A 21,309-nucleotide genomic window follows, 5' to 3' on the forward strand; every position below is an offset into this window, starting at 1 on the left:
ATTAAATGCACATTGAGGGCATTATTCGAATTATGTGCTTAAAAAAACAAAACTTTCTTTTATAAAATTTAATGAAATTTGCCTAATTCAATTTTTTTCTGTATAATTTTTATAGAATGATATAAAAATCTATCTAGTAAACCTGCTACTGTGTACACTCCACCTATGATTGCACAGAGATTCGTGATGAAATGACCAAAAGATCTTTCCTTCTCAGAGTATTTTACCATTAAAGGAGAAAGCTCATACTGGAAAAATATACCTGGCATACCCGATTCCCCACTCACAATAGAAACTACCTTTTGATGTTTCGTTACTGAGAATTGGTTAGAACTAATAATGGTACCATCTCTTCTAACATAAGCCGTAGGAACTATTTTTAAATAGTACTGGAACATTGTAGAGCCTAAAAATAAAAAAAATATATATACTAATTACATTTCGCGAATAATTGACTAAACATGTGAAAAACGCAATGATTCAACATTTATTTCCATACTTTTTATAGGTGTTCTGTGATTATAAGATGAAACAAACATATGACATTGACAGCAGACGTCTTTAAATAGTTATGAAGTTAGAGTAGGACTTTAATTTCTTTAATAATCACATGTACAAATAAAACACTTTCGAATATAAAAAAATATAAAATAATTTTTAAATTTCTTTAGATCTCACTTCAATTTATTTATAAAAATGCCAGTACCGGGAGGTGTTTATCAGCAACAAGGACCATCTTGCATGGATAGAATGAAAATGGGATTTTTTCTAGGATTTTGTGTTGGAATGGCTAGTGGAGCACTGTTTGGTGGATTCTCGGCTCTTAGGTGAGTAAATATTGTATTTGCATAATAGTAATATTAATAATAATTTGATTATGTTAAATCCTTTTAGGGGTGGCATTCGAGGAAGAGAACTTGTGAATAGTGTAGGCAAAGTTATGCTCCAAGGAGGTGGCTCATTTGGAACATTCCTTGCTATAGGATCTGGTTTAAGGTGTTGAAGACATTTTTGATCAAATTTGCACTGTTTTACATAAAATGTCATCATATTTAGTGTTAGTATGAATGAATTGTGATTATTTACTATTTATACAATAAATTTTTAGAATTTATTTCTGACTGTTAGGTAGAAGAGTGTATTAAATTTTTTTCCCAGTTAAACTTATTTTTTCTTTAAGATAATTTTTTTTAAACAACTACTTGGAAGCGGTTAGATACATTAATCATAGTACCACAATTGTAGCCTGTGACTCACATTTTCAATGTAGGTCTGAGTGGAAAGGAAATCGACAAGTCATAAGTGTGCAGTTATTATTAAAAAAATAATCAGTATTTTAGAATGAATTGTGATAAAAATTATTTTCTTGTTTTATATACTTCATCTAATTTACTCACCGTTGCATGTCATCCGTGTCATAGCCCCTGAGGTCACATAATACTAACACGAAATATTTAGGTGGTAGGTGTGTTCTTTTTTAGAACCACTTTACCGAGTAAACTGGCATTACAGCCACTAGACATATTTTATTATATACGCGTAGAAATAATATTTAAAGATTTCTATTAATGTTAACTTAAAGAAATACACAATAGTATGTTTCATTTAATTTGTATAAATGCATTATAAAGCGTTTTTATGAAGAACATTTGTTCGGAACACACTATAACTGTAATCAAAGGAAGGTGATATTTTGGCATAAATTGGTAACACTTATTTGACAGTGTGGTGTTGACTAATGTTAATAAGTAATGAAAAAAGTGTTGTTTTTGTTTAAGTATTCCATTTTACATCTTTATATGATGCATACAAGCAGCTCAACTTGTTTTTAACAAGATTATTTTTTAACTCTTGTTTTGTTTCTATTTATTTACATTAAATATTAATTTGTTTTGTTGTATAATCCACTTTTGCAATAATTATGTGACCTATTTGATTTAAAATGGATTCAGGATTTTTTTATATTTTGGCAACTATGTCAACTTCGATCTCTGTCAATGATAATGACATGCAACAGTTAGTAAATTGTAAATTAGATGGACTGTAGATGCGTAGACGAAGAAAACTAATCCTTGTTAAAGATATTTTTTTAGGAAAAACCAGTAATATGTTTATATTAACAAACTTATGACTACACTTAGGCAAATATGCAAAAAAAAACGTGAAAAATATGCACTAATTTAACCAAAAATATGCATTTCTTTTAGAAAATATGTACATGTATAATTGATTAATGTTTATTTTAATAATGAGAAAACAATATAAGTAAAAACTAAGTACGTAATTGTAATGAAAGTAGTAAAAAAGTAAAATACTATTCCTTAGAATTATGGAAACAATAAATAAAAAAATGTTTTTCAAAATTTTCCAATAAAAACTTATAGCTTCTATAGGTGTACATATATTGGTAAATTGAGAAAGTTCTTTTCACATCAACAGGTGTAATGGGAGCAGATTTTAAATTCAAAAAAATATTTGGTTCTAAATCTATTTCTTTGCAAAATTTTTCAACAAGAATGTCAGCTACCTCAGTAAGTTCAACCTCAAAACCATTGTTTTTTAATGATTGTTTCAAATTTTTGAAAAATATCATTTCCAGTGTCATATTTAATGTTAATGGCTATGCTTTCTACCAAGGACAACTTTGATGATTCTGATTAACAGTTTTTTGAAGCAAACTAAAATTTAATTAAACAAATTCAAAAGTTGCTTCACAGAAAAAAACGACTTCCAACTATCTTCATTGCTGTTGGCTATTAAAACTCTCTATAGTGTTCATAATTTGATCTCGATACTTAATGATTTGCCCCTTTTAATCTCTTAATTGTATTGTTCTTTGTGAGGGAAAAATGTATTATTAATACATATTTCATTTATGCTGCAGAGGTCTGTCAGAAGGTCTCTGTTTTCATTTTTGATATTTTCATTATATCGCTGTTTTATTCCTGCAACTATATCATTGCCAACACGGGCGTTAAAATCGCCCATAATGATTATATATTCTTCATTTGGGATCTCGTTTATTACAGTCTGAAGGTGTTCATAGAAGTTTTCCCCTTGTGGTGGTATCTCTGTTTTTCTCTGGTGCATAGATTGCTATCACATTCAGAGGTTTGACATCCAGTTTAACTTTTACACTTACTATTCTTTCAGAGGTATATTTACATTCTTGTACTGAGTGTAAAAATTTTCTGTGTACTAACACTGTGACTCCTTCTTTGACTCTGGTTTCTTTCGCAACACCATTGTAAATCATCAGAGAGTCATCTAGCATAATTTGACCCTTTCCTTTTTTCTTCGTCTCTCGTAGTGCATATATGTCTATATTTTTTTATACAAGAGCTTTTGTAATTTCCTGATCTCTTATGTTTAATGACTTTACATTCCAAGTACCTATGCGAAGTATATTTCTCGTTTTCAATAAATTCGTTGTCCTCTTTCTCGCATTAGTCGTCGTAATGAAATCATTAATATTCAGAGGCATAATTATGTTTCTATGAGCTGTATGGTTTTAAATTCTATAAGTAGGGTGCTAACCTGGCTGTAGACCTCCTCCTCCTTTATCCGGTCTTGAGACCGGCAACAGTTCTGTCGAGCTACTCGATTCATCCAACAAAACTTGAAAACCTCAAGAACAAAGAAGCAGCAGGAAAAGACGGGATATCAAACGAATTACTGAAATATTGTGTAGCAGCAATGACAGAACAATTAACAACATTAATTAATAAAATTATAAAATACCGGAAGAATGGAACTAATTCTACTATTCAAAAAAGGAGATAAAAAATAGCCAGAAAACTACGGAGGTATAAACTTGTTAATACTACGGTAAACTTAAAACTAAAATTTTACAAGTGCTAATAAATCAGAGGATAAGTTTAGCAGATGAACAACAGAGTTTTCGTAATGGAATATCGTGTACAGATGCAATATTCGTTAAGTAGCAAATTACTGAAAAATCACTAGAGTATGATAGACCAGCATTTCTGTGCCTGATTGACCTAAAGAAAGCATTTGACAGAGTAAGACTCAAAGATGTTTCTCATCTTCTGTATAATAGAGAAGTTCCCCTACATATTATAAAAACTATCGAAAACATCAACCAAAACAACAAAATGGAAGTCAGAATAGATAAACAACTTACAGAACCTATAGAAGTAGGCAGCAGAATAAGACAAGGGGATTCATTGAGCCCCATGCTCTTTAATTTGATCATGGATGCAATCATCAAAAGCGATAACAAAGGAAGAGTATACAGAATGGGAGATAAAGAAATAAAAATACTCTGTTACGCAGACGACGCAATATTGATAGCCCAAGATGAAGATAGTGTGCGAAGACTGGTGCACAGATTTAACATAAGAGCAAAAGAATTTAATATGACAATCTCATCTCAGAAAACTAAAACAATAGTAGTCAGTAAAACAAGTAATGGAAATAAAATACCTGGGAATTACACTGTCTAGCTCTGGAGACCTGGCCAAAGAAGTGAGAGATCAAGTACAAAAAGCAAATAGACTGACAGGATGCCTTAATAATACTATATGGCGAAACAAACACATTAACACTGAGATGAAGTCAATAATTTATAAAGCCAGTGTAAGACCAATAATGACATATGCCTCAGAGACTTGAGCCGACACAGCCACAATACAAAGGCTACTGGAAACGGCAGAGAAGTGAAGAATTAGAAGAAAATGTAACGTACAGTGTATAAATGAATGGACACAAAATAGAAAAAAAGAATGGAGTAACCACATATGCAGAATGGAGAAGACCCGTGTCGTCAAAATAGCAAGAGATAAGTCAACAATCGACAGAAGAAGTATCGGACGACCGTGCAAAAGATGGAGTGACAACCTTCCATAGAGGTATTAATCCGCCAATGAACAAGCAGAATTACTTATAAAGAGGAAGAAGTTCTTAATTTATAAATGTTTTTTCTTCCAATGGGCATGTTCTGTCTAGAGTGCTGTCAAGTTTTTGTTTTCTTCTATTACTCTAGTTATTTCCTTCGTATTGTATCGTCTCAGATCCTGTCTAACTTCACTTTTAATTTTCTTATTCAAGATTTTTAGTTCATTTTTGTTATGATCCTGATTTTTTCTAAGTGTTCTTTCCTCTAGAAGGTATTTTGTGCTGTGGAATAATTTTTTGTTTTTATTTTCAGACACTATTGTCAGCTTCTTTCAATGTTTGAATAATATTATTGTTCATTTCATTGATGTCACACGTATATCAATGAAATGAACAATACTATTACTTCACTACTACTATATTTACAGGATTAAAAGCTCCATCAGGAAAGGGACGACGTTTAATCATTATCCATATATAGGAAGTGATACAGGGTTCCTTGATGATGGTTTGCTTCAATATGAGTCAAGAAAAACAGGAGATTATCATGAAGAAATGACTTCCGAAGTATTTGAGCGCTGGTTTAAGAGAAACTTAAGAAAATTAGAACCTGGTCAGGTCACGTGAATAGACGTTTTACGCGTACAGCCGGATAGCATCAATAAGTTTTATGCAAATTTATTTGTTTTTTTTTATAGCTTTTTGTAACATTAAAACACTGAAAACTTTGTTTTCGAAACTTCCACAAAATTTATTATAAAATCTTATCACTACAGTTTCGACAGAGTACCTTTCTTAAGTGATCTATTTTTGGTATGCATTTACACATTACCTTTCTCAAGTGATCTATTTTTGGTATGCATTTACACATTATAGTCTTTAACCAAATAGGTTGAGGAGGGGAGAACTGTTTGTCTCAAGTTGGTTAAAGACTATAAAATGGTTTCGTTAAAGACTATAAAGTGTAAATGCATACCAAAAATAGATCACTTGAGAAAGGCACTCTGCCGAAACGGCTGTAGTGATAAGATTTTATAATAAATTTTGTGGAAGTTTCGAAAACAAAGTTTTCAGTGTTTTATTGTTACATAAAATGAATTTCCATCAAGTAACGGTCGAATCCATCAGTTATAGCTTTTTGCTTATGGAATTCTGTATTTTTAGGGGAATGTAGGGAATAAGCCACAAAATATATTCAAATGTTTAATTTACTGACGTTTCGATCTCTATAAAGAGACCGTTTTCAAATATATAAATGATATATATACAGTAGACTCCCTATATAACGAGAACTGAAATGGCAGACTAATTACCTCGTTATAAGCCGATCTCGTAATATCAAAGAACAATAATACTGTGTATACATATGAATATGTAGTTTTCTAAAACATTAACTTCCTATAGTGAAGCCATTCGGAGCAGTATAAGATGCTAAATATTGTTTGAATGGCGTTTTTGAAAAAAAGTTGTTTACTTTGATTGTGAATGAAGTACATTAAAACAAAAAAGAGTTGTTTACTTTTATTGTCAATGATATACGTTAAAACAAAAAATATGTATTCTGTAAATCTGTATAAAGGGTATTTTCAAGAATAACATAAACTATTGCTTCTGCAATTGGAAGAAGTCTGTCATTTTTGACTGCTTTAAATTGTCCAGTATTCTATCTATCATATTTTCTAAAGATGTGAAACAGTTGTGTGCTTTTTCATTTGCGTTTTGTCTTTGGGTAGTTTCTTACAACGTTCAAAGCACTTTTCACATAATGTCTATTGGGACCTTTTTATTATTAGGTGCGAATGGTCAACCCCCTACAATGACACTTGTGATTCATAAATTGTAAATTTCCGAAGAAGTTTATTGCGGGCGGCAGTTTAAAACGGTATTTATTAAAAACGTAAAAAACACGTTTTTATGATCTTATTTTCTCTCGTTATAACCAGATTTGCCTCGCTATAGAGGGTTATAGTTGAATACAAATTTCACGGGACATCTCATGTACCTCGTAATAACCGTGTTCGTTATAGAGGAAGTATACTGTATTTATTTTTTTATAGCTTTTTGCTTGTGGAATTCTGTATTTTTAGGGAGAATTTTGAAAATAAGCCACAATATATCTATTTGCATGATTAATTTACTGACGTTTCGATCTCTATTCCAGAGACCGTTTTTAAAGTTAGAAAAAAAAAGAAAATAAATAATATAAGATTATATAAATAATATTATATAAATATATAATAATAAACAAATAAAGTAAATGTAACTATCGTGTATATTTTTGAAAACGATCTTTGGATGTAAAGATCGAAACGTCAGTAAGAACCTGTAAATAAATTTATATTGTGGCCTATATCGAACAAATAATATTTAAAAAATATAATATAATTAACGTTGGAATAAAAGTGAGTGTACGCCACTGGATTTTCATACGTCTTTTCCTACTTCTCTGCCTTCAAACGATGAAATCACTCTTCCAAATAGTGGAATTGTAGTACAGCATTGGTCACAAAGCCCAATATAGTTTTCTTGGCACGACAAGTGTATATTATTACAACGTTCATCATAAATTTTGTTTTCTCTTAGAGAATTTATAATAAATCAGAAATTATAACAAATAAACTTACCTTCACTTGCAAAAACTTCTATATCTTTAAGAGGATTGTGTGTATGACTTTCTATCCTATCGCCAAATGATAAATGCCTTATTCTGTGTGATGTGTTAAATTCACTAGACGAAAACGGCTGAACGTCATGAACATGCAAATGACTAACACTAAAACTTTCTCCTGGTGCTATATGGAAACTGCCGCTCACTCTATTTACGATTAGACTACCATAAATTTGGCATCCTTGTGTAAACGCAGTCTTTAATTTTTCACTATATTTTTCATCCTTGCATTGAGATATGCTTTCAATATTATCCAAAGCCCATTTACGTTCACGGTAGGCTTCTTTTACTTCCTCACATGTGTTGCAGCAACGATCTGCTGCACCATAACAGCTTCCACACTCTGTTTTGTTAGCATTGGGCTGCTGTAAAAAAGATATTCTTAATTCTGTCAAATTCCTTTGTAGATTGGAATGATCTAGAGATCATTTATGGAATTTAAATTACAAACACAAAACATAAATGTGTAAAATTAAAACTATCGTCCCGAAAAAAAGTGGAGGGCTTTAGATAAATAATAAACGATTGCATTACAATATTATGCAAACACGATATTAAAGTGTTTTTAAAGAATCTGGCTCGATTACATGTCTTCCCCCTTCAGACGAAGCGACTGGTGTCGTTAGCCATGCAAACGAAAGACCAGACACTAGAATGTCTGACGGTGAGATAGGGTATTGTTTAAGAAGTTCGATGAAATGAAAAGAATTTTTGACGAAGGATGAAGCATTTTTATCTAGAGATTGTAGAGTTTTGGCCAAGTACCAAGTAGAGCAGTTGTATGCACTGACAATGGGACGTAGAGGAATATCGGGTTTGTGAATTTTGGGTAGGCCATATATTCGAGGTATTCTCGAAGACATTTCACGAGGAATTAGAGAGTTTTATGTCAACAAGAAGAGGTTTTATTGATAATTGGTTTTGTTGTTTCCTCCAGATAGGTGGTTGGATTATTAGGAATTGGTCTGTAGTGTGAAGTATTAATGAGATTTGAAAGTTCATTAATATAAGAAGTGTTTAGGATGACGGTGGCAATGCCTTTATCTTAGTTGACTGAAGTTCTTTCAGGGATTTTTTCCCGGGTTGGCTAATGTTTGGAGTAGGAGGCTTTGAGTTTCTAAGAACTCTAGCGACGTCTTGTCTAGTTATTTCAGCATCTTCGGAAGGTAAACTGGAGATAGCTTGTTCAGTTTGACAGATGATTGTCTCAATTGGAATGTGAATTGGGGTAACAGAGTAATTGAAACATTTTGCTAAAGCTTGAGTGGCAATGGTCGAAATAGGAGTATCAGAAAAGTTATGAATCACTGTAGTGGGTTTCAACATCGGGGTTTTTGGAATTTATTTGGCAATTAGATGAGCTAATTTGTGTTTCTGAGTTTCAGTCTTGGATTCGAAAGTGTTTAGTGCTGTCTATGTATTGATATGGTCGAAACTGTCCCATAATATAGGATGTACATTGAAAAAATGAATAGATGACCAGATATTAAAAATACTGATATTTGTGACATCTTGTTTTCGTCTAGTGGAATGAATCGCTTTACAGAGAAGCGCCAAACTGGCCTTTCTAAGAATTTTAGAGATATAAGAAGTACAGTGTTTGAGTTTTAGAAATTTCAGAATGACTTTATGGTCTCGACAGGCTTTAAGGAATGTTAAATCACAAAGAATACGATTCTTACGTAGCAGCAGTTTGCTGTATGATTTAGTGAGTGGTTCCGAAAGGTTTCCGCGGTTAGTACAATTAAACCTAGAGCTAAGATTAATACTGTTACAGGAATTAATATCAAACTCAACAGTCTTCTGGGTTCAACCGTGTCGATTTCATTGCGCCGAGCTTTCGACATCCTCTTCGATGTCTTCTTCAGGTCTTCCGAGGTCTCAGTCTCCCGAGCCCCCTGGCACGATTACACTGATCACTAACCAATGCATTACTGGTACTGGTAATCATCATACATTGTTCATTCTCAGGAGGATAAGGGAAAGGATTCTTTATTACGAGGGAGAGAATGTTTGGGTGCCCGTTTAGGGTCGGTTGACCCTCTTCAGGCTAGAGTTGAATGTTGTTGATTGAATTAATGGCGTACACACAGCTAAAACAGTCCGAAAAATCACCGGCGATTTTTGTTCTTCTTTCTTCGTTCTTCGTCACTTTTTCAGCAGCCAGCGAGCCAGGGGCGAGAGGGTTTGACTGGAATTGATGTTCTTTCCAGTGAATGTGTTGGTTTTTGAGCTAGATACGACAAGCCCTGTCTCTAGTGACCATTGGTCCTGTGCAGTCTCGAGCTTAACTCGGCCCCAAAACCAGTGTATTGCACTGAAATTTTGTGATCGAGTGTGCTCGTGAGTGGAGGCGCCTCGGCTTTCGAGAGTTGACTTGTCGCATTTCGCTCTGTGTGAATGTGTGTGTAAATCAAACAGTGACGGCCGCTGCCATTTCGATGTTACAGATTCCGTCAATCACTTAGATTATCTCCGGCCGCCCACAGACTCCGTATAAAGTAACGGAGGCTGCAGATGGCCGGGGGTCCCGGTGATGAGGATATTTCGGTAGCAGAAAGAGTGCCCCTTTCACTGTTTGATTTGTGTGTGTGTGTGTGTGAATGTGATTTAGTGTGTATGTGTGCGAGTCTGAATCGACAGAAACTAAAACCGTGTTCTCTAGTGACCATTGTTCCTGCAGCCGTTTATGCGTTTGCAACCGACTTCAGAACTAGTGTATTGCACTAAAATTCTGTTTTCGGTCGCTTACGCTAACGGCCAGGCCTCGTCGGAGTTCGATAGACGGTTCCAGCAATTGTCGATTCAGTTGAGAAAATAGTTGCGGCTATTTTCTCAGGGACGGACAGGTATCATTGAGTAGTGAGATTGGGAAACCGCAAAAAACCAATCTCCCCCTGTCCGGGGTAGGGAATAGGATGTGATGTTTTATGGGGTTCGGTAGGCTAGTGGAGTGGCCTCGAGGATGTCGACATATTCACCAGGAAGATCGTCGTCTACGCATGTTTGCAGTAGAATTGATGGAGGGTGAGGATATTTGATTTTAGGTATTCGGGTGGATATGTGACCTAGGAAGGAACAGGAACTTTTTAGGGTATTTTGTGTAATGGAAATGGGGCCGTTGATTGTTTTGAGGGTGAAGTTCCTGTTGAGAGATTTTATTCTCTCGATGACGGGAGTGGTATTTGCTGTGCGGTGGATTTCACGGGAGGGGAAGTGCCAACGTTTTCTGCACGTTCTACGCAAGATTCTACGCTCCGCAGCAGACAGTTTGTTCCTTTGATAACCTTTAAGAAGGCAATATAAGCTAGACTTATACTCTATAACGGGTCGAATGAATGTTTTGTAAGTATGTGTGAGAGTTTTATTGTTGGTTTTGCCAAACGTCGCTGATAATGGGACTAGGAGACGGGCTCGGTTTCTGACCCTATCTAAAGTTGCCTTTAGATCAGGTTCCCAATTGAGTGTTTTAGTAAATAAAACACCCAAGTAGGTCGCTGTCGGGCTAAAAACGAGTCTTTCTCCCATCAAAAACAGGGGCGTTTGGTCGGCGCGATTGCGCATAATACCAGATGATGAATGTGGGCAGCGAAACACGATAGTTTGTGTTTTCGCCGCGTTTAGTGTGACTCTCCACTTATTACACCATTCTTCGACACCGTTTAAAAGAGTTTGTGCTCTTCTAAAAGTTGTCTCAGGGGCAAATCTGCTCGCTGTTGTAAGGAGGGCTGTATCGTCTGCATAGAGGTACATTTGCGTGTGCGGTAGGTGCGGGATAGGGATAGAACTGTTGTATGTGATGTACAACAGGGGTGCGAGAACTGAGCCTTGAGGTACTCCCGCTAGGGGAGTGAATGGGGTGGAAACTTTATCGCTTATTCTCACTTTCACTGTTCTATTCGATAGGTAAGAGTGTATGATTTTAATGAATTGTAGGGGTAGCCCGATGTCCATAAGCCTCCGAATTAGTCCGTCGTGCCAGACTTGATCGAAGGCTTTCTGTACATCAAGAAAAGTGGCTATGGCGATACCGTTACTGTTTAACGTCTGTGTGACTTTAGAGGTGAAATCTACTAATGCATTTTTGGTGGATCTATTAGGTTGGAATCCGTATTGAAATTTTGGGATGATATTGTGACTGTCGAGAAAGTCGCTGAGCCTCTCTTTTAGGATTAGCTCAAGAACTTTCCCTAGTGAATTTATTAAGGAGATAGGTCGATATGATTCCACGTTAGTAAGGGGTTTACCTTTTTTAGGTATCATGATTGTGTCTGCTATTTTCCAAGGAGTAGGAAAATAGTAGTATTTGAGACATGCATTAATGATTTTTGTGAGAAGTGGGATTATACTCTCTGGAAGTTGCTTTAGACACCTTCTACTGATATTGTCAGGTCCGGGAGAGTTATTTTTGCCTATTTGGCAATAACTCTCCGTTTCTCTGTCAGTAATAGGGTCCATAATTGGGACGTGGTTTGGAGTTTGATGCAAGAGAGTGTTTCTTACTGCGAATTCAGTTTCAAGTTTAAATAAGCGATCAAAGTTTGGTTTGTCCGGGGTGCGAAAATTTTCGTTGAGTGAGTTTTTGAATGCCTCAGCTTTTAGTTCGGGAGAACTAATAATTTGGTTATTAATCAACAGATGAGAGGGTTGAGATTGTTTTTGTTTTGTTAGGGCTTTAAATTTATTCCAGAATTTAGTCCCATCTCTGTAATCCAATTTCGAGGTAGCATCTTCCCACTGGCGAGCCTGTAGGATAGATATTTCTCTCTTAATTCGAGCAGAGATGCGATTATACTCTGTTTTAACGAGGGGGTCTCTGTTGATTTTGTATTGACGTAAAAGCCGTCTTTTTTGATGTATTTTGGCAATGATGTATTGTGGAAGTGCCGGTGAGAATGGTAGAATGGTTTTCATTGGAATTGAGTGATTGATTGCCTCGATTATGAGGCTTTCAATTTGGATAACACTCTGATCGATATTTTCGGTTGAATTTAATTCGCCTAACTCAGGAATGTTGTTATTTATGAAGTTTTGGAATCGTGGCCAGTTTGCGTGACGATAATCTCTTATTTGTCTGGGAGGAGGTGGGATTTGAGGAGACATGATATCAGAATTAACTAATATCGGAAGATGGTCGGACGTTATTGTATCGCCTATGTGACATCTATCGTCGAACCTGTGCATCACGCTACCTGTAACAATGATGTGGTCCACTATAGATGCCCCATTTGCGTTCAAAAACGTGAATTTTGTATTTGTGATTCTTATGATTGGAAGGTCTAGGAGTATATCAGTTAATCTGATGCCTTCCGGATTTGTGGAGTGATCACCGAATTGTGTGTGTCTACAGTTCAGGTCGCCCATGAGAATTGCTTTATTTAGAGTAGAGAAATACTCTAAAAGTTCTAAAGAAAGCGGGTTTGCTGGATGTCTGTAGTAAGAGATTATCGTAAGGGTTTGGTTGTTAGGGAGATGCAGATCGATTGCCAGGAAGTCCACGTTGGGTGGAGGGACGTTTTGTGGAAATACGTGGGGGGAGTGTGGTAGTCCGTGTTTGATAAGGATACCATTCCCACGGGAAACCTGACAGCGGCTTCGATAGATTGTAGTATATCCTGCAAAGGTCGGAGTGTTTTGACAAAGTGTGTCGGTTAGGGCGAGGATTTGGATGTTGTGATTTTGCAGGATATGTTTGATTAGGGGTCTCTTTTTAGAGATCCCTTGGCAATTTACTGCACCAATTGTGAAATCCATTTACAGCGGATTTAGTAGTTAGGATGAAAGGAGATATCTACGGTGTTATTGTGGCCAGACAATACAATTGTGTGGCCGAATATCTTTTCAATCACAGAGCTTGTGATTGAAGTGATGAGATCTCTCCTTTCGGGAAGGATATTGAGTAGGACAAGGGTACTGAGTTTGATGGTGTTTTTTAAATCGGTCGTTAGGTCAAAGGGAGGAGTTGATCTTTCGATCGTTAGAGGTTGGGTTTGACGGGAGTCTGACGGTTTCTCCTGCCTTTTCGGGCATTTGTTGGAATATGCGGGGTGTTCGCCGCCGCAGTTAGGACATTTTGGATTGGTTTGCGAAGGACATTCGCTCGATTTGTGGTTTTGTCCGCAATTAGGGCAGACGAAAGTACGACGTCGGCATTCTGAGATGGAATGGCCGTTAGTGCAGCATTTACTACAGTATTTAGGGGTTGGAATGACGGGATTTGCTCCGTGAGGGAGCTCAGTGTAATGGATAAGTCCATCGATAGGTATGCCATAATTGAGCACGTGCGAATATTTTTCTGATGAGGGAGTCAGGACTTTGATAAGGCGAGTGTCTTTTCCGGTTTGCAGAGATTTGACTCTCCACAATCTGGAGACAGGAATTTCTTGCTCGATAAGGATTTGTTTTATTTCTTCCTCGTCGTAATCGTGCGAGACGTTCACTATGAGGAACAAATAATTTGAAGGTTTGGGAGCTTGATTTGTGGAACTGTGATTTCTAGATGAGAGTTTTATTTGTGTCTGTCCTGTGGCTTTGTGAATTTTCAGCTGCATTTCTTCAGCGTTTAGAGAGTGTAGAGTTCTTAGATGGGCTATGCCGTGGCTTAGGACTTTTAGAGAGTGTATCTTTTGATACAATAAGGGAATGGAGTTGAGAACTCTAAAGAAGGTGCGTTGGTTGCAGAAATCTTGCGGAATGTCCTTTATAAGGTATTCAAATGTTTTAGGGTTGTTTATAGAGTTTGTAATATTGGGATTGGTTCTTGGTTTGTAAGTTTGTGGAGTTTTGATGGCATTAGAAAAGGATTTTGAAGTGGAGGGTTGAGGTTGAATGTTGGATGTGCTAGGTTGAATTTGAGAGGTTTTTGGAGGAATTTGATGGATTTGAGGTGGTGAAATGTGAGTTTTTTGTGCGACTGTGGATTTTTGTGATTGTGATTGAGATGGAAGAGATGTTGCGTGTTTGATAATGAGTTTTTTATGAGTGGGAGGTAAAGGAGGGTATTCAGAGTTGTGTGTAGTGAGCATAGGATGATTAGGATCGTGACGTTCGACTTCTCTGCGCTTCATATTGAAGCGAGTTTGAAGGATAAGTATATCGGCTTGGAGTTGAGTTAGTTCATGTGCTGATGCAGCGGGATTATAGGAATCATCGGGTTGTTCGGGTTCTGGTTCTTGGAATAGGGGCGCGTAAGGGTTGGACGAAAGTGCCGCGGTCTGAGATCTGGTCACAGACCGGGAGGATATGGCGGACCTGGTTGAACCAGGCATTTTCTCTAAGATTGAAATACAGAGTACTGACTATAAGCAGGCCCCGCAGCCTCACGGAAGCCAGGGGGTTGTAAACCCCCCGAAAAAAAAGGCTTGTTCTACTTAACGAGTACTCTGTGACTTGATACTGGCCTTACTCACCGCGCGTTACCACGCTGCAAAATGGTCCCACGTTGGATGTCTTATGCCGGAATTATAAGACGTCGTTCTCGCCTAAACACCCTGCGATTTTGCCAATAAATGGACAATTTCCGGGGCCAGTATATTCTACTGAAACCCCGTACTTTCGAACTTTTACTGCCTACCACTGGGTACCTCGGCTTGTCTGACGCTTACTTCCAAGACAAACTATGTTCAGCTATCTTCAGAGTATACACTCTCTCAAATTTCCCGCCGACGTTGTTTAGAAGTTGGTATGTTTCCAGTGACCTACTTCTTCAACGTCTCGTACAGGAATGGGGTACTGGTAATATAGGACGATTAATTTATACCGTCGATTGTGACGTGGGAGGAGGTTGGCGTGGGGGTTAGCGTGGGTATTGGTGCGGGAATTGACGCGGGAGTTAGCGCGAACATTTCTGACAGTAGATTTTGATTGACAGGTGGAGCGGACGATATTTTCTTTATGAGAGGTTTCCAAGTCAAAGATAACTGTATGCTGTCATCTCTTTTATTGAGACAATTTGATCTTTTTTCAATTTCTTTGGCTTCTCGGATAATTCTTGGTTTATAGAGGCGGATGGGGGCTATGGTTCTGGAGTTTTCAAAATCAATTTGTGACCTTTATGAAGGTGGATGGTCAACACCATCTTGGCGTAGGTAGACAAATTCTTCAAACTTCCCGAGTTCGAATCGGTATCAATAGAGTGTTATGACTTCATTTCAGCTTTACTGCGCAGACACTCGGGCTGATACAAATTCAAACTCGGAAAATCTAACGAATGTATCCTGAATATTTCCCACTTCAGTGGTTAGCGTAAAGCGGTGCCATCTACTTTGAAGGCCACGAACGAAAATGATTTAATAATATCGTTTTCTGTCCTACCATGGGATGCTATGTTCTTATTGGAGAGGTAATAAACTGTTAAACTTACCGTTGTGTTTTTGGATATAGTAATATTAATTTTATTAGGATCAGCTATAGGCTTTCCTTCCAGATCTAATCTTCTTTTATATACATTATGATCTATTTCTAAGTGTTGCTCTCCTGAAGAATCCATTGCGTCTAATGCTAAAACTAAAATAATTGTGACTTGAGAAATAAAATATACGCACATTAAAATCGCATTTGCTTTCTAATATTTTTCATTCTTACAATTATTTGTAATACAAGACTAGCTGTTATGGTGCAAAATCACCCAAAAGAAAATATTAAATTATAATTTCTATATTTATTGTCAAGTATTACGTTTATGCTATGTTGAGGTAGCTTAAAAACAAAAGACCATGGTGCTTGTAACGAATCATTCTATCGATGTCTACTACGTCACAAGTTGTGACATTCTATTTTCCTAAAACTTACAACTTTTGACAGTATTGTACCAAGCCACGCCGTTTTTCAAGTTCCCATATTATTAACCCTGTCTGTGTTTAGACTATTTAGAAAAATGCGTAATATTGCCGATGACTACTCCTTATTTTCAAGTTTCTCCTTATGTTTAAATTCAAATATGGTTGTGTAAATTAATCGATACGTTTGCCCTACCTGTATCCCTACGATCCCTATAGTATCGCGCGGGGAACGCATCTCGATAACCACAAGAGCGTGAGTCGATAAGACGGACAGACGCAACTCGACAGTGAACCAATGCACCAATATTGAATTCGTTTTGTTCATTGTTTCGTAAAGTAGTGTAAACCATGGTAATTAGCTTCAATGACCGCTAAGTCGTACCTAGTTTTACCTGAACATATACATTGTTTTGATTGTTTATTGCAACCATTTAAATTTTGATGATTATTTGCAATTATAAGTTAAAATTCATTCATCTTGCCAGGGCTATAGAAGGAAATATAGTTGATGTTAAGTTAATTATTATTAATTTTCGTAAATAGTTCATTGTTTGTTTAATTCGCGGCACCCTATAATTGATTTTGTCTGGGTATAAGTATGTTAAAATACTATACTATAAATTGACGAACCGTTTTACTAATAACCCTTTTTATCGCACTTTAATACAATAGTTAAACTGATATTTAATTGCAAAAATCCAACATTGTATTTATATAAAATTATATAATCATATTATATAATCATATAAGGTTATATAATAATTATATAACTTTCACTATGCTTTATGATCATGATACTATAACTGACAAGATAAGTCAACGCGCATGTTCTTGCATCTCTCTCGCACACCTGTGACGTAAGCCCGAGACAACTTTAATGATGCCAAGTTAAATGCTCTATCTGTTGCTATCCTGTGTGCTTCAAAACGTAGTGAATGATATTTTTATTTATTCATTGATGTAGTAAAGACTTTGTATATTAAAATCATGAATGTGTTGCTTGCGTGAGTCCATTTCAAAAGGTAAAAGAAATAATAAATTAGACTTACTCACAATCAATTTAATTTAACTATCCAGACGACCGGTTTCGCTTTCTACAATATGCAAAGCATCTTCAGGTCTCGATATTATTTAACTTTGTATCGAGACCTGAAAATGCTTTGCATATTGTAGAAAGCGAAACCGGTCGTCTGGATAGTTAAATTAAATTGATTGTGAGTAAGTCTAATTTATTATTTCTTTTACCTTTTAACTTTGTATATTATATTGTTATATAAATTTTGTGGTGAAAAACATCAGTTTACTGTGTTAATATCACCTAATTTATTTATCGTACGCAACTTCCTCTCGACTACCTGTAGCTACTTTATAAAGAAGACTAATTATTTGGTTGCCATAATGTATTGTGCAGTGGTGGGTTGTTTAAACAATTATAATAAAAAAAGTAAAACTTTTTCGAAGTGTCATTTTTTTTTGTGTTACCTAGAGACAAACAAATGCGTAAAGTATGGGTCTTAAGTGTTTTCAGCGAGACAAATTTAATGTAGAAACAGCGAGAATATGATCAAAACATTTTACAGAAGCTGACTATTGTTTAAAAGAAAAAACTATTGAGATTGCCTGACAAACAATGGAATATTACTACTAATATTATAATTATTTATGAAATTGTCACTGAAGAGATCTTTTCCTCACTAAACCTTCCTGGTGATGAAAATTAACCCTGAAGATTTTATTGACAGTCATCAAGATTTTATTATTTCGAATATAAAAGACCTGGAATGGGATGGATTGGAAAATTTAGCCGATTTCATTGCATTTAAGTTACAAAAAAAAAGAAATACTTGGATATATTCTGGACGCTAATGATAAATCGTTTACTTGGGTAAACCACATTTCTGAGGGTGGTTTACTCAAACCAACACTGGAATTTGTAACTAAATGTAGTGAACTGGAACATATTTTTCATAGTTATAATGGCGACACATTAAAAATAACAAAAAATTATTTAAGAAACTTAATAAAAGCTGCAAAATATGTAAATGTTAGCGAAGATGTACAATTACTTTTTTAGATGAAAAATGTATTTTAAAATACGAATTCTAAATAAAAATATTAAAGATAATTAAAATATCTGCAAGAGAAAAATCACAAAGATTGTAAAATAAATGTCTAAATGATATTCATAAAGTCTCAAGTATGACCCACTTTTCCTTTATGGTCCAAATTCTTTACATTTTACCGCCCTTTTATATTTAATTTATGTTTTGTAGCAATATTTATTTTGTTTGTAATACACACAATCAAATCGTAGATGCATATATTTCTTTAATTAATTTTACAAATTACTTATTAATTTTCAAACCACGGTTTCACAGAAAGTAACTAGTTATGACTCCTTAGTGCAAGATATGGCATCGAGGTATACTTACTGTTAACAGTTTAAGTTTCGAAGTTGTTCATTACAGTAATGGAACAATGTTGGCATATGATGCATTGTTAAAATAAGATACATACAAGTCCCCTGGCTTTGTCTCGCTGTGACGTCAAGCGCAAAGTCAATTAAAATTAGAACAACAAGTAAGCATATCTTGTTTGTTATTATATCATGCATTATGATCATATTATTTCTAAAGCATCTAAGATGTTGGGTGTCATTTATAGAAACAGCAGAGAATTTAAAATTGTGACAGAAATTAAAATCTTATACTTTACATCTGTAAGATCTAGATTAGAATATGGTTCCAGCATCTGGAATCCTTTAAGGTGGGTACACATATGCGAGCCAAACGGTATACGTACCGTACGCGTACAGATCCTTGAAAAATATTCTACATCATACTGATCGCATACTTATCTCGATCCATGGAAAGTGACAAACCAACAACGAACACACATGTGCGAAATGATTCATTTTATTTATAATTTGGGTACTGATTTATGTTTCTGTTTTTGCTTGTTTAACAAAAATAAAAATATGTACAATAATCAGTTTACTGTTTTCTCACGTCTCTCTAGGAAGGAACACGTCATTCACACAATGTCAATTTGATGGGACAATAAAAATGTTCGCTGCGTCTATTAAGCGCCGTCCAAACTGAAAGACGAGCTTCCTTTGAAGTCGTGGAATAAACTGTAACAATTTGGTTTGCGACGAGTCATGATGAAACAGTACGCAAGCGGTCTTTTCTGCCGTACACATTAACGAATATAGCGTTCGCATACTGTATGCATACCGTTTGGCTCGTATATGTGTACCGATCTTTATATGACATTCATATTAATTCCATGTACCTCCAAGTTTGCCTTATAAAATAGATAAGAAAAATACAAAAAAAATATTGAAAATGTGCCATTTTTTAGGATTTGCCTAGGATAGAACTGTCCCAATTGTTTTGAGAATTCTTTGTCTACAACTTTTTGTTTTATTGTCTAATTTATGCACTTAAAGTGCAAACAAAGTACCCATGTAATTGTTAAAACTGTAGGTTTTAAAAAAGAATGTACAAGATATTGTAATATCGTAATGTACACAATATCTGTACCTTGCAGCTATTATTTTAATGAGTACAATCCAATAAAAAGAGACATACTGTAGCTATTTGTACAAACTTCAAAACATGACATAAGAATAAATGCAATCATAAACCAGAGAGACATTTGTAAGCAGAAAATTTTACTTATAAATACTTATTTACTATTGAACATACATCAGACATCAGGTATAACAAATATATACATTATCATGGTTTTATTGTATAAGATATTTTAGTGTAATTATATACTAAGACTTATGTTGGCATATGGCATCAATCACTATGATTGTAACAGCACATGGTTCATATAATGGTTCCAGAACATACTTCATAACATATCAAAATGAGAAACATAATCAAGTGAGGATACATTTATTTGATTATTTTTTAGAACCTAAGTATCTAAGAGTAAATAAATTTTAAGGTTTGTATTAGCAATTTAAATCAATAAATATGTGCTCATTAGTTACTTAAATTGTGTTTGTAATGTAAATGAAATATTACTTTAATTGTATAACTTGGTCCTGCAATCTACTATTTCGATAAGGTAGTTCTAGAAATAAATGCCGTAATACAGCTAAAACTTAAATACAGAAAGTAACTTACAATCACAGGATATCTTTGGAATGATAAAATCTATGTTTATTTGAATGTTTGGACTTCTAGACGTATCCACAAATAATTCTTCAGTAACATCAGGCGTCATATAATTTAAAAACTCGGACCAGAATAGTAAACTCATAATGATAATACTAATGATGGTAACTAAAACAATGATTAATTAGGAGACTAAAATGTGTCTGTAATATGAATAAATTACTTGCTCCGCCTCCATATGTTTGTATCCTTACATCTTCTAATGTTTTGGGGTACGCATCAAATCGTCTTAATTTTTTTAAAAATTCCCACATTTTGTTTTATAATTAAAAATTTTTAAATCTAGTGACGTTGAGAATTGAAAACTGAATGTTGATTTTCTGAAATGTCAAAAAGGTTCTATTAGGTTATAATTCTTCTTTCCAGGATAGAGAATAATGCTTAGACCAAAGACCACTAATAAGGTAGGTGATTTGTGGCTTAGACAAGGAAAGAATAATGTGTGAGGTATATTCCTCATAGACAGAATGGACAGTGGAAGTGTGACGTCACAACTGTCAATACCTTTCCAAACAAAAGTTGGAATGTCCAATCTCAAGACTTTTTAATTTCTATAAAGTTAACATTTTGCTTCCTCTGCTGCTTTTTCTTTTAAGTATAGTGTTTTTTACGATAATACCATTATAATTCAGTGTTCTATTTCTATGAAATATAGTTTAAAAGTTTAAATTAAAGACATTCTAACCTTACTTTATTGATACATGCATTTTATTGCTATTTTTATAAAACAACATGCTTTATTATTTACACAACATTGTAAACTTGTTGTAGTAACTATTAGAATACTTAAATATTGCAAAAAGCGGAAAGA

At 35.0% G+C, this 21,309-nt stretch overlaps 2 protein-coding genes across 3 annotated transcripts; one reads left to right on the forward strand and one right to left on the reverse strand.

The window, feature by feature from the left end:
- Positions 1 to 53: 53 nt before the first annotated feature.
- On the reverse strand, positions 54 to 20,874 carry LOC140447900 (endoplasmic reticulum-Golgi intermediate compartment protein 3). 2 transcript variants are annotated; one of them, XM_072540822.1, is made up of 5 exons: positions 20,662 to 20,874; positions 20,448 to 20,606; positions 15,888 to 16,030; positions 7,482 to 7,887; positions 54 to 406 (listed from the first exon to the last, which is right to left on the reverse strand). In XM_072540822.1, the coding sequence occupies exons 1-5, from the start codon at positions 20,750 to 20,752 to the stop codon at positions 69 to 71; spliced, it is 1,137 nt and encodes a 378-aa protein (XP_072396923.1). In that variant the 5' UTR covers positions 20,753 to 20,874; the 3' UTR covers positions 54 to 68. The 2 variants fall into 2 exon arrangements, with proteins under 2 accessions (XP_072396923.1, XP_072396922.1); XM_072540821.1 differs by having other exon boundaries at positions 7,482 to 7,890; positions 20,662 to 20,869.
- Positions 554 to 1,163, forward strand: LOC140447904 (reactive oxygen species modulator 1). The gene is made up of 2 exons (XM_072540826.1): positions 554 to 827; positions 895 to 1,163. The coding sequence occupies exons 1-2, from the start codon at positions 697 to 699 to the stop codon at positions 1,001 to 1,003; spliced, it is 240 nt and encodes a 79-aa protein (XP_072396927.1). The 5' UTR covers positions 554 to 696; the 3' UTR covers positions 1,004 to 1,163.
- Positions 20,875 to 21,309: the final 435 nt, after the last annotated feature.

This window comes from Diabrotica undecimpunctata, chromosome 8 (assembly GCF_040954645.1).
Source record: "Diabrotica undecimpunctata isolate CICGRU chromosome 8, icDiaUnde3, whole genome shotgun sequence".
Taxonomy (NCBI): Eukaryota; Metazoa; Arthropoda; class Insecta; order Coleoptera; family Chrysomelidae; genus Diabrotica; species Diabrotica undecimpunctata.